The 12,335-nt window shown below is 39.0% G+C and overlaps 3 protein-coding genes, 1 non-coding gene and 1 pseudogene across 4 annotated transcripts; 4 read left to right on the top strand and 1 right to left on the bottom strand.

The window, feature by feature from the left end:
* Positions 1-393: 393 nt before the first annotated feature.
* Positions 394-1,519, top strand: LOC106334398 (annotated as a pseudogene).
* A 1,171-nt stretch (positions 1,520-2,690) lies between these two features.
* On the top strand, positions 2,691-3,431 carry LOC106334397 (ethylene-responsive transcription factor ERF015-like). Its single transcript, XM_013772679.1, has one exon. It carries the CDS (start codon positions 2,719-2,721, stop codon positions 3,250-3,252), a length of 534 nt encoding a protein of 177 aa, XP_013628133.1. The 5' UTR covers positions 2,691-2,718; the 3' UTR covers positions 3,253-3,431.
* A 329-nt stretch (positions 3,432-3,760) lies between these two features.
* On the top strand, positions 3,761-3,833 carry TRNAR-UCU. The gene has a single exon. It is a non-coding gene; the product is annotated as a tRNA-Arg (tRNA).
* A 255-nt stretch (positions 3,834-4,088) lies between these two features.
* Positions 4,089-6,605, top strand: LOC106328486 (uncharacterized protein At2g24330). Its single transcript, XM_013766932.1, has 5 exons — positions 4,089-4,501; positions 4,846-4,990; positions 5,058-5,167; positions 5,495-5,924; positions 6,008-6,605. The coding sequence occupies exons 1-5, from the start codon at positions 4,223-4,225 to the stop codon at positions 6,256-6,258; spliced, it is 1,215 nt and encodes a 404-aa protein (XP_013622386.1). The 5' UTR covers positions 4,089-4,222; the 3' UTR covers positions 6,259-6,605.
* Positions 6,606-6,728: 123 nt separating this feature from the next.
* LOC106328602 (protein arginine N-methyltransferase 1.5-like) lies at positions 6,729-11,485 on the bottom strand. Its single transcript, XM_013767077.1, has 23 exons — positions 11,305-11,485; positions 11,101-11,218; positions 10,909-11,018; positions 10,735-10,824; positions 10,529-10,594; positions 10,261-10,340; positions 10,090-10,165; positions 9,909-9,995; positions 9,666-9,726; positions 9,395-9,486; positions 9,253-9,288; positions 9,066-9,134; positions 8,792-8,860; positions 8,622-8,675; positions 8,457-8,531; positions 8,251-8,343; positions 8,064-8,167; positions 7,872-7,920; positions 7,710-7,796; positions 7,486-7,591; positions 7,293-7,380; positions 7,096-7,189; positions 6,729-7,006 (listed from the first exon to the last, which is right to left on the bottom strand). The coding sequence occupies exons 1-23, from the start codon at positions 11,443-11,445 to the stop codon at positions 6,923-6,925; spliced, it is 1,929 nt and encodes a 642-aa protein (XP_013622531.1). The 5' UTR covers positions 11,446-11,485; the 3' UTR covers positions 6,729-6,922.
* Positions 11,486-12,335: the final 850 nt, after the last annotated feature.

The following is a 12,335-nucleotide window of genomic DNA, read 5'->3' as shown; positions in this document are numbered from 1 at the left end:
AACTTCATTTTCTTATACTTTTGACCCCACACTGATTTGTATTTCACCCCCAAACTACTTAATTTATTACATTTAAACCTAATCTCCAAAGCCCTTCGTTCTCTTACCAGGAACCGAATGATAGACAGTGGCATAAGACCAATGTGTGATCAAATGCTCATGTGGCTTAAGACTCCTACTCTCTCTCTCATCAAGGACAAGAATCAAACCCAACATTGTACACATTCTCTTCAACGAAGAAACCCAGAAAAAAAAAACAGCATATTCCTTTGTAAAGTCTACAGCTTTACAGTCCCTGAACACGGAACTCAGTGAAGAAGAAGAAGCTCCGAACAAATAAGTATATAAAGCCACTCTCTTTTAATGGGTTTTAATTGGTTAAAAGTTATAAAAAAACAACTCCAACTAATATCCAGCTTGTTACAAATCTGAGTGTTATGGAGTCGTTCCATCGAGTAGAAACACTACTCTCTGGTCTCCATTATCACCCTCGTACTAACGCCAACAGAAACAGAGTTCCCAGATCTGTCAAGATCTTAAACGCAGCCAATCATGTAAATCCAAGAAAGTAAAGTTTCCATCTTTTCAACTCACTTCCTCTTTTTCGTTTGAGGCATTGTCACGAACACCTTCTGTGCAATCACCATAAACCTTTTGTTTCGATCTCTACGACCAATTGGTTCCATACAAGAAAGCTTGGACATGGCAGAAAAGCCTTGTCGAGGAGAAAAAAAATATTGCTTGATAGAAACCAAGACTGTCCAGACACTCTGATTCTATTACAGCACTCTCCTGTCTACACAATGGGAACTGGCAGCTCAGAGGATGATCTCAATTTCGACGTAAAGGACGCTCCTTTCGATGTGTATCGAACCGAGCGTGGTGGCGAAGTCACTTACCATGGCCCTGGTCAGGTAACAACTAATCTCACCAATACACTTCTTTATGAATTATGAGTTGTTGAAGCTAAAGAAGAATGTGATATGTTTTGAACAATGTAGCTAGTTATGTATCCTATAATCAACCTTAGGAACCACGAGATGGATCTTCATTGGTACATCAGGACGCTTGAAGAGGTTGTCATCCGTGTTCTCTCCTCAGCTTTCTCCATCAGAGCTTCACGTCTTGATGGTTTGACTGGTGTTTGGGTTGGTAATGTCTCAAATCTCTACATTGTCTTTTTTTAGTTTTGTAGTGTAGTTTTTGATCTCCTTTGGTTTGATTTTGTTGTTGTAGGCAACCAAAAGGTGGCGGCCATGGGTATCCGTGTGTCGAAATGGATAACGTATCATGGTCTGGCTCTCACCGTTTAACTCGATAGTTCCATGTGGGATTAGAGACAGGCAAGTTGGGAGCATAAAGGGGTTGCTTGGAGATGGAGAACAAGGAAAGGTCGGTGATTTGAGGTTGATAGATGTAGCTCATGAGTCTTTACTTAAGGAGTTCTCTGAAGTTTTCCAGCTTCAAATCGAGAAGCAAACAGTTTCAGATTCTTTAAAGTGTTTGGAGTGACAAAATCCTTCCAATCTCTTTGAAGATAATTTTTTTTATCCATATTAAAAGGTTTATTTGCTACTTGTGAGATTGTCTGCTTTTTGTAGATTGTGTGAGATTCTCTCTCTACTTCTTTTTTGCACTGTGAAGGGGTTTGTGAGAAGGCACTTGATTCCATTCTTAGATCCTTTAAGAAGAGACATGAACTTGCGTTTGTGTCCTAAATTTTACCGGAAGCATTCTTGCGTGTTGTGTTAAGGTATTTGCTGAAATTGAAGGCCAAGCCTATGCGTCAAAACAGAGAAAGGTAGCAAAAGTAGAATAGTCCAATAATGAAGAATCATGTCTATATCCCTTTTTTTTTTTTAATATAATGAGTATTTCAGTAGAGTTTTCCATAACTAGCTGATATTTCTTTTATGCGTACCTGTCTTTAAGCAGTTTGCTGATGGAGATCAATGTGATATGTATGACGATCATCAACCGTTCCTTTGTGGTCCATCTAGGTAACAGTAGAAGATTATGCTTACAGCTTTAGTTAGTACATAATTTCAGAATTAAGATTATATGATCTAGTTAATGTTTCTAACCTCAGAAGATTTGCATGCCATCTTACCTTTTTGGCTCTTTCCCATTTATACAGTTTCCATTTCATTGTTGTTAGGCTTGGAATACAAGAAGTAGCTCAGGCTTCCACTTGAGATATCTTCTTAACGCTCTTATGACTTGGATCAAATGTTTCCATCAAAAGGTGTCAGTCTACATTTAATGCTTTTACCGATTTTCTGGTTAGCATATGCAGAAACTGAAATTTTAGCTAGCTTTGGATTGATCGCATAATAACTTCCGAATCTGTGGTGTTTCTTACACGTGTCTCAAGTTATAAAGAAACCGTCATTTGAATTGTAACAACCCGTAGGTTCTTCCCCTCATTTTTTTTTTACTTTTTTTCTGCAGTGTCTCTCTTTTAAAGAAACGTATGCTTTGACAAAGTAAATTGTCTTTTACTTTGTCAGTCGATTCCTCGGATAGAACTCTACTATCCTGTCACAACAGCAGTTTCTTCAATGCCACGTGGTGTTAACAAACTTGGCGTGCCTCTCCATTTCATCTCCACCTGCTCCAAATGTTCTCTTTGCTTGCTATACAGTATACCCTTACTTTTCAGTTTCTACAGTCTCTATACTTGTGCATAAACCTGGAAGATCTGCATCTATTGTGGATATGATGCCACCCTCTACTCCTAAATCTCCTCTTCTTAGCTCTTCACTTGAAGAAGATCAAAGATTGAAATGCTATAGGGGTGTCCGGAAGAGGTCCTGGGGCAAGTGGGTGTCTGAGATCAGAGTTCCAAGGACTGGAAGACGAATATGGCTAGGCTCATATGATGCTCCAGAGAAGGCAGCTCGAGCCTATGACTCTGCTTTGTTTTGCATTAAGGGTGAGAAAGGAGTTTTCAACTTTCCAAATGATAAAAAGCCTCAGCTTCCTGAAGGTTCTGTCCGGCCTCTGTCCAAGCATGACATACAGACAATAGCAACAGACTATGCTTTATCAGTTGCGTCTGCCCCTTCTTCGCCGACCACCACAGTCCCGGCAACATATCAGGTTCCATCTCATGTTCCTGCTTCCTCTGATGCGTCTTCTGCCAATGAACATTATCTCCCAGTGGACGCAACTGCAGAATCAATATATTCAGTAGAAGACTTACAGCTGGACAATTTCCTCATAATGGACTGGATAAACAATCTAGACTAATGCTTGCAGTCATTTTTAGTGCTAAATATGGTTTAACAACTAGTTACATGTGTTCCTTTAGATGCTTATTTGTGAGGGTATACTTGTATCATTGTATTTGTTGAACTTGTTTTGTTTAGCATGCAGTTTGTTGTTCTTGTTTTGCATGTGTGTCCTCTTTTTTTCTTCTTCTATACTGGACTTCATGAGATGTTAAGAATTGAATAAAACGATTAGGAGTTGGCGTCCAACCTATATTTTATGTTGCATGTGTTGAGGCATTTGTTTTCAATATCTGTTCCCACATGATTTTCCTCTCCTACTACACTTCTCCATTTACCAACCTCTCTGTATGAACCGGACAATATCAGGCTACGAGTAGAAACCAACTTGATGCAAGAAAGAGAGAAGCAGCACTGATGAGCTCAAGATCTGATGAAACCACAAAAATGCATTACACTACCTCCAGGCTTAGTTTATGGTGTGTTTCAAATATATAATTCTTTTCTTTCTAGTGAAATAACAACAAGCACCCATGGCCTAATGGATAAGGCGCTTGACTTCTAATCAAGCGATTGTGGGTTCGAGTCCCACTGGGTGTGTCACTTACTGACAAAACAACTTTTTTTTCCCTTTTTTATTATGATCCATAAGTGGATGTTAATGCACTAAGTAAATTGTGCTTGCATTAGACCAAAATCAGAGACGTAAAAAAAAAAAAAAAAATTATGAAAGGTTCGAGAGATGGAAACTAAGCCCAATAGAGATGGAAGAGAATGGGCAAGAAGAACTGGGCCCAATAGTGGAGGTATAGAAGCACGGAGGGATCACGTGCGTTAATGTTTGACGTGGCTTTACCGGTGGATCTCGTGTTCCTCCCTCTTCTCCTTTGGCTCGAGAGAGATGATGACGATGAAGCTGATGACTCTTCGAGATATTCAAATCGTTCGTCTCTGAAGAGAAAGTCCAGATCAATAAGGTAATAAAGGATATGGCGCAGGAGCAGGAAGGAGCGGTGGCTGAGACACGTGATCAGAATGATTCCCCCGTTGCCGCCGCAACCTCCGATGATAGCGTGAAGAAGAAGAAACAAAATGGATTCTTCTCGCGTATTTGGAACGCGATGTTTAGAGACAAAGGAGACGATTTGGAGAAGAGGCTTGAGTACATCTCAAAGGAGGAAGCAAATGTTGTATCCAGGATCAAGCGAAGGTCGATCACATGGAGGAAACTCACTAGAAACCTCGTCCTTTCCTCCCTCATCTTTGAGGTCAGCACTATGGATTTTGAATTTGAATTTCTCATGTTTTGAGTTAGTGAATAGCAGAATAGGTTGCTATTATTTGCTTCATTTGCAGTGGATTTTGAATTTGATGTTTTTAGTTAATGTGTGGTGAAAAACATTTCCATTTAGGTTGGTGAATAGGCTGAGTCGTCCTGTGTGTCACAAAGATGAAACATTATTCTCTCTTCGGCTTCCAAAATTTAAGTGGTTAATATGTATATATATATATCATTTTGCTTCCAGATTGATTAAGAAAATATACGTATTGATCATTAGTAGCCTTGGATTCGTAATTGTTTGTTTGAAGCTCCATATGTGATTCCTTTCAGATAGTTGCAGTGGGTTATGCGATCATGACAACCAGAACTAAGGGCTTGGATTGGAAGATGAGGAGTTTCCGGATCTTGCCAATGTTTCTATTACCTGCTCTCTCTACTCTTGCTTATTCCTACATCGTCAGCTTCTCAAAGATGTGTAAGTTTTGTGTGTTGACATGCTTTTGTATTTTATCATGTTTCTCTGTGTAAAACTGGTTGTATAGTTGATCGCAGAGATCAAAGGACCTTGGAAAAGCTTCGAGCAGAGAGGTTGGATAAAATCAATGAGCTTAAAGAAAGGACCAATTTTTACATCACCCAACAACTTATTGAGGTCAGTGTAGTAGACTTGAACGAATAGAATTTTGCGTGTGTGTGTGTGTGTGTGTGTGGCCTCTATCATCTTGGATTGTATTAGGATTCTTCTGTTTTATCACTGCCCTTCTTTCTGATTTTTTTTGTTTGCCGTTTCTTTCTTGCTCGTATTACTTTGTTCAAGTACTGATGCTTTGAGTGCTTATCACTTATAGTTATTACTATGTGTTAGTATGTTCAAATAATTGATAGCAAGGCGGAAGAATGCTTGTCACTGTGACTTGAGGTCTTTGATAGCTTACTACTGCAGCTACATCTGGTGCTAACATGGGCCTTTTTGATGCAGAGATATGACCCCGATCCCGCTGCAAAAGCAGCTGCTGCAACTGTCCTGGCATCCAAATTAGGTGCTGACTCAGGCTTAAAAGTGGTGTTAGGAGATGAATCCCAAGTCGATCCGGCTTGGGGAAAGAGTAACGACATGGAGGTCAACCAATCACGAGGGCTGAGGAATCGAAGACATCCGAATACTAGACCCCACAGTTCTGCAAGCACTTCAACACATCATTCTGATGATGAGTCTCGCCATTCTGGGGCAAGCGAGAGATTACTCGGCACGTCAGAGCAAAACCAGCAGATGGATCTCACGCATTACAGTCCTCAGGGATATGCGGCTCCCGATGGCAGTTGGATCTCACGCATCGCGGCTCTCCTTGTAGGCGAAGACCCTACACAGTCATTTGCAATCATTTGTGAAAACTGTCATATGCACAACGGTAAATGAATCTCTAAGCATCATTCTTTACTTGAATCAGTGACTATATGTTGGTTTCTAACATGGTTTTTGATAATTGTGCAGGGCTTGCTAGGAAAGAGGACTTCGCATACATTACGTATTATTGCCCTCACTGTAACGGGCTGAACAAACCGAAGCATTCAGAGGATAATCCACTTCTTCATCCTGTTCCCGCTCTACTGGTCACAGACCCTCCTTCATTGATTGAAACCAGTGAAGTGGTTAACAGCAGCAGCTCGTCTAGTGAACGTGGAAACAGCCCCATTCCAGAAATAGAGGAAGCTGCGACTACTGAGACCGGAACACCCAGCTGAGTAATCCAGTAAGCTGAAAGAAGACTTTTGTGTGCTTGTGTTACAGAGAGAGGGAGAGATTATGTGGGTGTGTATGTGCATGTGAGTACTCGTTCAGGTAATTTTTTTTTGCTATGAATTGTTAATAAGGTGCTTACAGTTTTGGGTCTGGTGTGTTTTTATACAAGAATACAACATGGTTTTGGTGGGTAAATATTACGATTCCAATGTGGTAAACGATGATTGTTAATACGTTGTTGGGGTTTAATTCTTTTTAATTTGATTTACATTTGTCAATGTATCCACTCTTAAAATTTGGATCATATTTGTAATAAATACCATGAGTTAATACGTTTCTTCATTTTGTATATTTTCTTCAAAAATTAAATTTTAATGAAAGATTTGACTTACTTGAGAATTAGATTTTAGTCATAAGTTCAAAAGAGATTTGATCACTTAGGCCTTTTGTCATAAGGTCAAAAGACATTTGATTCACTTGTAAACTTTCATCTTTTGTCGTAAGGTGGTCAAAGGAGATTTGATGTACTTGCAACACTTGGTCTTTTGTCATAATGTCAAAAGAGATTTGATTAACTTGTAGTCTTTCATTCGACATAAAAATACAGCACAATGAAATTACATCACTTCATCATCAGTCCAAGACTCGTCTCAGTATCCTCTGATCCTAAAGGCCTACCCAGTGGGAACGGCCATTGGTGTTGTGCATCGGAGATGGAGCTGGCGAAGACACCGACCATTCATACCAAACCTGAACCCGAATATCACAAAATCAATAATGGTTCCCAGGACGATGGAAGAATAGCTGTGTAGTAATTGTGGTTTTAACAATTTGTGTACCTTCGTCGAACCACAACACCTCCAAAAGTGTACTTCAAATGGAGAATTTGGGTGAACCTCCACAGGCTTCCTCAATGGGAAAAAGATGGGGAACCTGCCAGTAAGAACACCATATTAAATAGGTTTTCTTTTTCTTCTTTAAAGCAAGAGGTAGGTTGAACTGCCTGAATGTCATACTCAAAACATTAAGCCATTACCAGCTGAACATGTTTGGTGTTTCTGTTGTAGGCTCGATCCCAAGATGGACATCTTTATACAGGACGGAATCAAAATAGCCAGCGAATCCTGTTTATGTTAGAGTTATGTATGATCACATCAGAATAGAAAAAACGGAGATAATAATTCCCACTTTAGCTAACAAAAGACTAGAAAAGCTTTGTAGCCTTGTACCATGCACCAAGGCTGAGCCAGCGTCGCTTGGTAGATTGAAACGAAGCTTTTTGTAGCGTTGGTTGTTGGCTTTTGTTGAGAAGTTTGGATGAGCAAAGGTGAAAACCTAATTAAAATCAAAACAAAATACATGAGATCGAAAGATCTGCAAGACATGCATATATGTACTCAAAGAGAACGCCTTAAGCTACTACTAGCCAATCCTGAAGACAGAGGACACTCACAGGTTGAGAAGGAGCAAGTCTAGCTACACTGTGCAGTTTGACGACATAAGGAGTTTCAAAGTGCGCAAGATCTTTATGGGCCTTAACCTGCCACAATTAGTGTAAAATACTAAGTTGAACTGAAAATTCTTGTGAGAAAGAGTACACAGAAGATGGACCTACGTCATTGTAAAGCTTCGAAGCTGTTACAGGTTGTATGAAACTTGTATACCTACAAAAGTAACGATGATGATACTCGAGTTAGAGAAACAGAAGAACAGATGTAATATACTTCAAGCTTTAAAACTGTACTAGCAGAGCTATAAGAGCATAGTTTTTTAATGGAAATTCAACTTAGCGAAGGAGTACACGTACGAGGATGGTATCGAAATTCCATCTGGCTTCAGAAACCTTTGGGCTCCATCAAGACACTCTGGAGAGAGCTCATTGTCCCCAAAAGAACCCAACAGTTCACTAACCTGAAGAACAGAGGCAAACGAGAATTAGATGAACTGTATAATGTCGGTATGCCTAATAGCTGCCAAAACCTGTACATACTGACCAATATATCAGCTTTTTCAGGAGCAGTCCAAAAACGCATGTCGCATGATATTATCGTAACCATGCCTTCCCACCCTTCCATCTTAACCAAATTCTGTCAGAAAGGATAAAGATGCTCTCTGAGTTAATAAAACCGCTGCGCACGTCCGAAAGAAACAAACATAAAACTTAGCAGTGTTACAACTGACTCGGTTGCCGACAACTCACATGGAGAGTTACAACTGCATTAGGATTCTTTTCGACCGCATAAACTTTCAACTTGCGATCAGTTTCTTCAGCTGCCTGTGAAACCGATGAAAAACCAATGAAGACAATTGATTACTAAACAGTGTCTCATTGTGATCAGCGTGGAGTTGCATCATAAGTTTTTACCTGCAACGATGCCCTAACAAGGGGTCCTCTTCCAGCTCCCACAACCATCAAGACCTACAAACTATGACTTTAGTGCTATTGAAGTACTTTATAAGGTATCAAAAACAAAAACTTATAAATGAAAATGCCACATGTAAGCTATGAAAGCAAAACATTGACATGTAACGTACAGTAGTTAACTCAGACGCTTTTTCATCAGGGACCCTGTCCACCAAGGCTTTGGCAACTGCTCTTTGATACTGGCAACAAAAAGAGACAAAAGTTAGGCGTGACATAAGAAGCAACCACGCAAGATATTCGTAGAATATTGAATTGTATAACAAAATCATCCATTGGTCTACTCCCTTCTGCTAACCGAAGGGAAAACAGAAGAAGGGTCGTCCAGAAAATAGAGGTGTTAAAATTTAAGATGTGAAGGAAATAAAACAAGCATACGCAACATACTTGGATGTATTTAATAGAGTCTCTCTCAAATGTCTCATAGGTTTGGGCTTCAAGGTTATCCATCAGAGGCTGTACTTAAAACACAGTAGAAGCTCTTTACAGTAAGAATGGAGCAGTTTCATGACAGTGACTGTAAGGTATTAGTGTAAACAAACAGAAATCACTATACTTATGAAGAGAGAATAACCTGCAGGGGTGCCTGCAAAAAATCCCTGTAGCCAAGCTGTAAAAAAAAAAGATAAGAATTGAGTTTTGTTCTGCCTGCATGCATCTCTGGTGATAAAAAGAAAAAGAAATAGAGGGGGGAGGTAAAGGATCCAACAAATGACCTCTATGCGTTCCTGTTCAGGAAGTGGTTCCATTTTCTGGAACAGATAAGCAACATAATCCAAATATGACCGCAGGGGATGCCTCTGCGTACCTGAGAACCAAAACATATGGGAACTTGTCAAAAGACAACACTATATACAAACTCATTAGCTCGAAACATGGAACGGATGTTCTTATAAACGATGCCGATTATAAACTGAACCACTATAAACCAAGCCCTGAGAATAACAGCTAAGTGTTAGCGGGGAAAGAAAAAAACGGAAAATTTACCTTCAGCGTTAGAATCAGAAGCCCTTTGAAGATTATGAACAAGCTTTCCAGAAACTACAACCTGCAATTACAAGATTGATGACAATGAGCCTTAGGACGAGACAACATATATTTATGGATGAAAAGAGGATTCTTATCACAGAATGACATACTCAGTAAAAAAAGCTGATCACATAAAGAGTGAAAATTCTTGGCATTTATATTTAGTGTTCTGCGTATCAAAGAATGGAATATATATATTACCTGGACAGCATGATCAAAAAATCCTGCTATTAGCTTTTGATGGCGTTTTGACAAGCAAGGATAACCACGAGCATTTGTTAAGAAAGACTGCACGCCCAAATTAGAAGCATTTTGTGATTCACAGAACTTCAAAACCGATTTTTTAAAATGTGGTAAGAAGGTGAGGCCGTGAGGGACTTACATCAGTGCTTATTATGGCTGCTCTCACAGACTCTCCCATCCAGCGTCCTAGTGAACTTTCAGAGGGTAGGTTACTCCTACATAAAGGAAATGGTGTTATGTTTGCAGAGGGGAAACAAACTTTTAGAGTCCACATTAACAAAAAACAATCAGGAATTTCTTCTCAACTCACATAACATCAAGAGCAACAGACAGCTTACTGTCATGCTCACAAAGAAGACGAAACGAATTCCATAGTTCCCAGGAATCATTCTGCATAGAAGCGAAGCGAGTAAATATTTAAAGCCAATCTGACATAACAAAAAGCCTAAAAAACATGAAGACTCATTTGTAAGTTAAAGGTTTAGAATGCTAAAAACACAAGCAGTCTCAAAATGCTAATCAGGCACAAAGAGTAAGAACAATCTAAAGTTTGAATCAATTTTGATACACCGTCTTACCAGAACCTCTGTGGTAGCATCCATTGAATCTCCATCAGACTTCACCAGTGGAACCCTCAGCCATAACTTCATAGCAGAATCACATTCAAACAAAACAAAAGAATAAGAAACAAACTATTAGAGCTGGAATGAAAAATTCTCTTTAAAGAAAACGCTTATCTCAAATAAAGCTTGACCGAATCGAAAGCAAAAGACTCATAAACCACCTGCAAGTTGCCCAGCCCTTGTAGGATCTGGTTCACACATCTAGCATAATTGGCACACGAGGTCCCTTTAGGAGTAGGAAGAAGGCACGCCTGCAACAAACAACAAACATTAGCAGTGCGCAATTCCTCCTCATTCATCAACAATCAATCAAATTCATGGATTCACAAAAGCACCTGCAAGGAGAGATGTGTAGCCCAGGCTATGTCTTGCTTCAGTGTGGCTTCTGAGTCCATCCTCAAGACTTCATCTTCAGAATCCAAGTCAATCCACGAACTAACCTTTCCTAGAGAATGAAAAATGTACGAGCACCAATCAATCAAAGCAACTTCATTCATCACAATAGAGAAAAGCAAATAGGATCATACCAACGACATGACTACTCCACTGGGAAGGTGCCAAGACTAAGTCAGAGCCAGAGACTGGAAGAACCTCAGTCTCCGAACCGTTCCCTTCCACCAAGCTCGGCCTATACGAAGGGTTCATCTGTAGTCGTAAAGCAAAAAGGGAACTCCTTTAGAGAGAGAGAGAGATGAATCCAGAGGGAAGTAATAGTAATGAAAGAAACAAACCAGAGGAGCAAGGACATAGTCGAATCCGCCGGTGGAGATGTGGAAGGAGAGAAGAGAAGGAACATCGTCGGAGAAATCAGTCTCAACGCCACAGTACATGGACTCGCTGCTCTCCCATCCTCCTCTCTCTCCCAGCGGCATCTCTCTCGATCGAGCTGACAAGGAGTGAAAGAATCGCAGCTGGAAATGATTTTTTTTCTAAGACGAAAGGGTTTTAATTTTTACAAATGTCGCAGTTCGTATTGGGCCTTTCTATTGGGCTTTTTGAATATATTTGTTAACCCATTTAAATTATAGGATGGGCATGGCCATTTGGTTATCTTTCTGGTTTAAGTATGTTTAATGCATTAAACTACAATGTACGGCCCTTTTCAGATTTAAAGAAGTAATCTGAAGCTCCCTTTTTCAGATTCCAAGTTTTTCAGATTTAAGTAGTATTGTGTAGTTTCATCATTCTGTTTAAAAAGATTTCTAAACCGCGTAGCTTAGACCATCTCCAATGTGGGTTATTTCCATTAGAGTTCTTAATATATGTATTATATATATATATATATATATATTATATACGTGTAAATAATTGTGGAGTCCACAATTATTGTAGAAATAAGAGTTTTTAGGAATTCTTAAAACTCTCTTTTAATAATCTTTACCTATGGAGTTCCAAAAAATCCCACAATTACTTATACATATATAATATATACATATATATATATATATATATATATAAAACATATATTAAGAATTCCAACGGGAAGAATTCCTTTGGAAGTGCTTAGGGTGTTCAAAAAAAGACACTGCATAGCTTAAAAAAATCTTGAATTTTAGATTTGTGTAAAACATCTAAGAGGATCCAGAAAATATTTTGAGTGGGGCCAAAAAAAAATTATTTGATACTTTACATAAATGTGTTTTATATCTTTAGCATAGATAACATTTAGAAGAAAAATAAACTAAATAATACAGCTAAAAGATTTTTTTTTTAACTGAAAGAAGAAAAAATAATGAACTCACTAACAAAATAAAATGAAAAA

The sequence above is a fragment of the Brassica oleracea genome, chromosome C3 (assembly GCF_000695525.1).
Source record: "Brassica oleracea var. oleracea cultivar TO1000 chromosome C3, BOL, whole genome shotgun sequence".
Classification (NCBI taxonomy): Eukaryota; Viridiplantae; Streptophyta; class Magnoliopsida; order Brassicales; family Brassicaceae; genus Brassica; species Brassica oleracea.
This window is presented reverse-complemented; position numbering and strand designations above follow the sequence as displayed.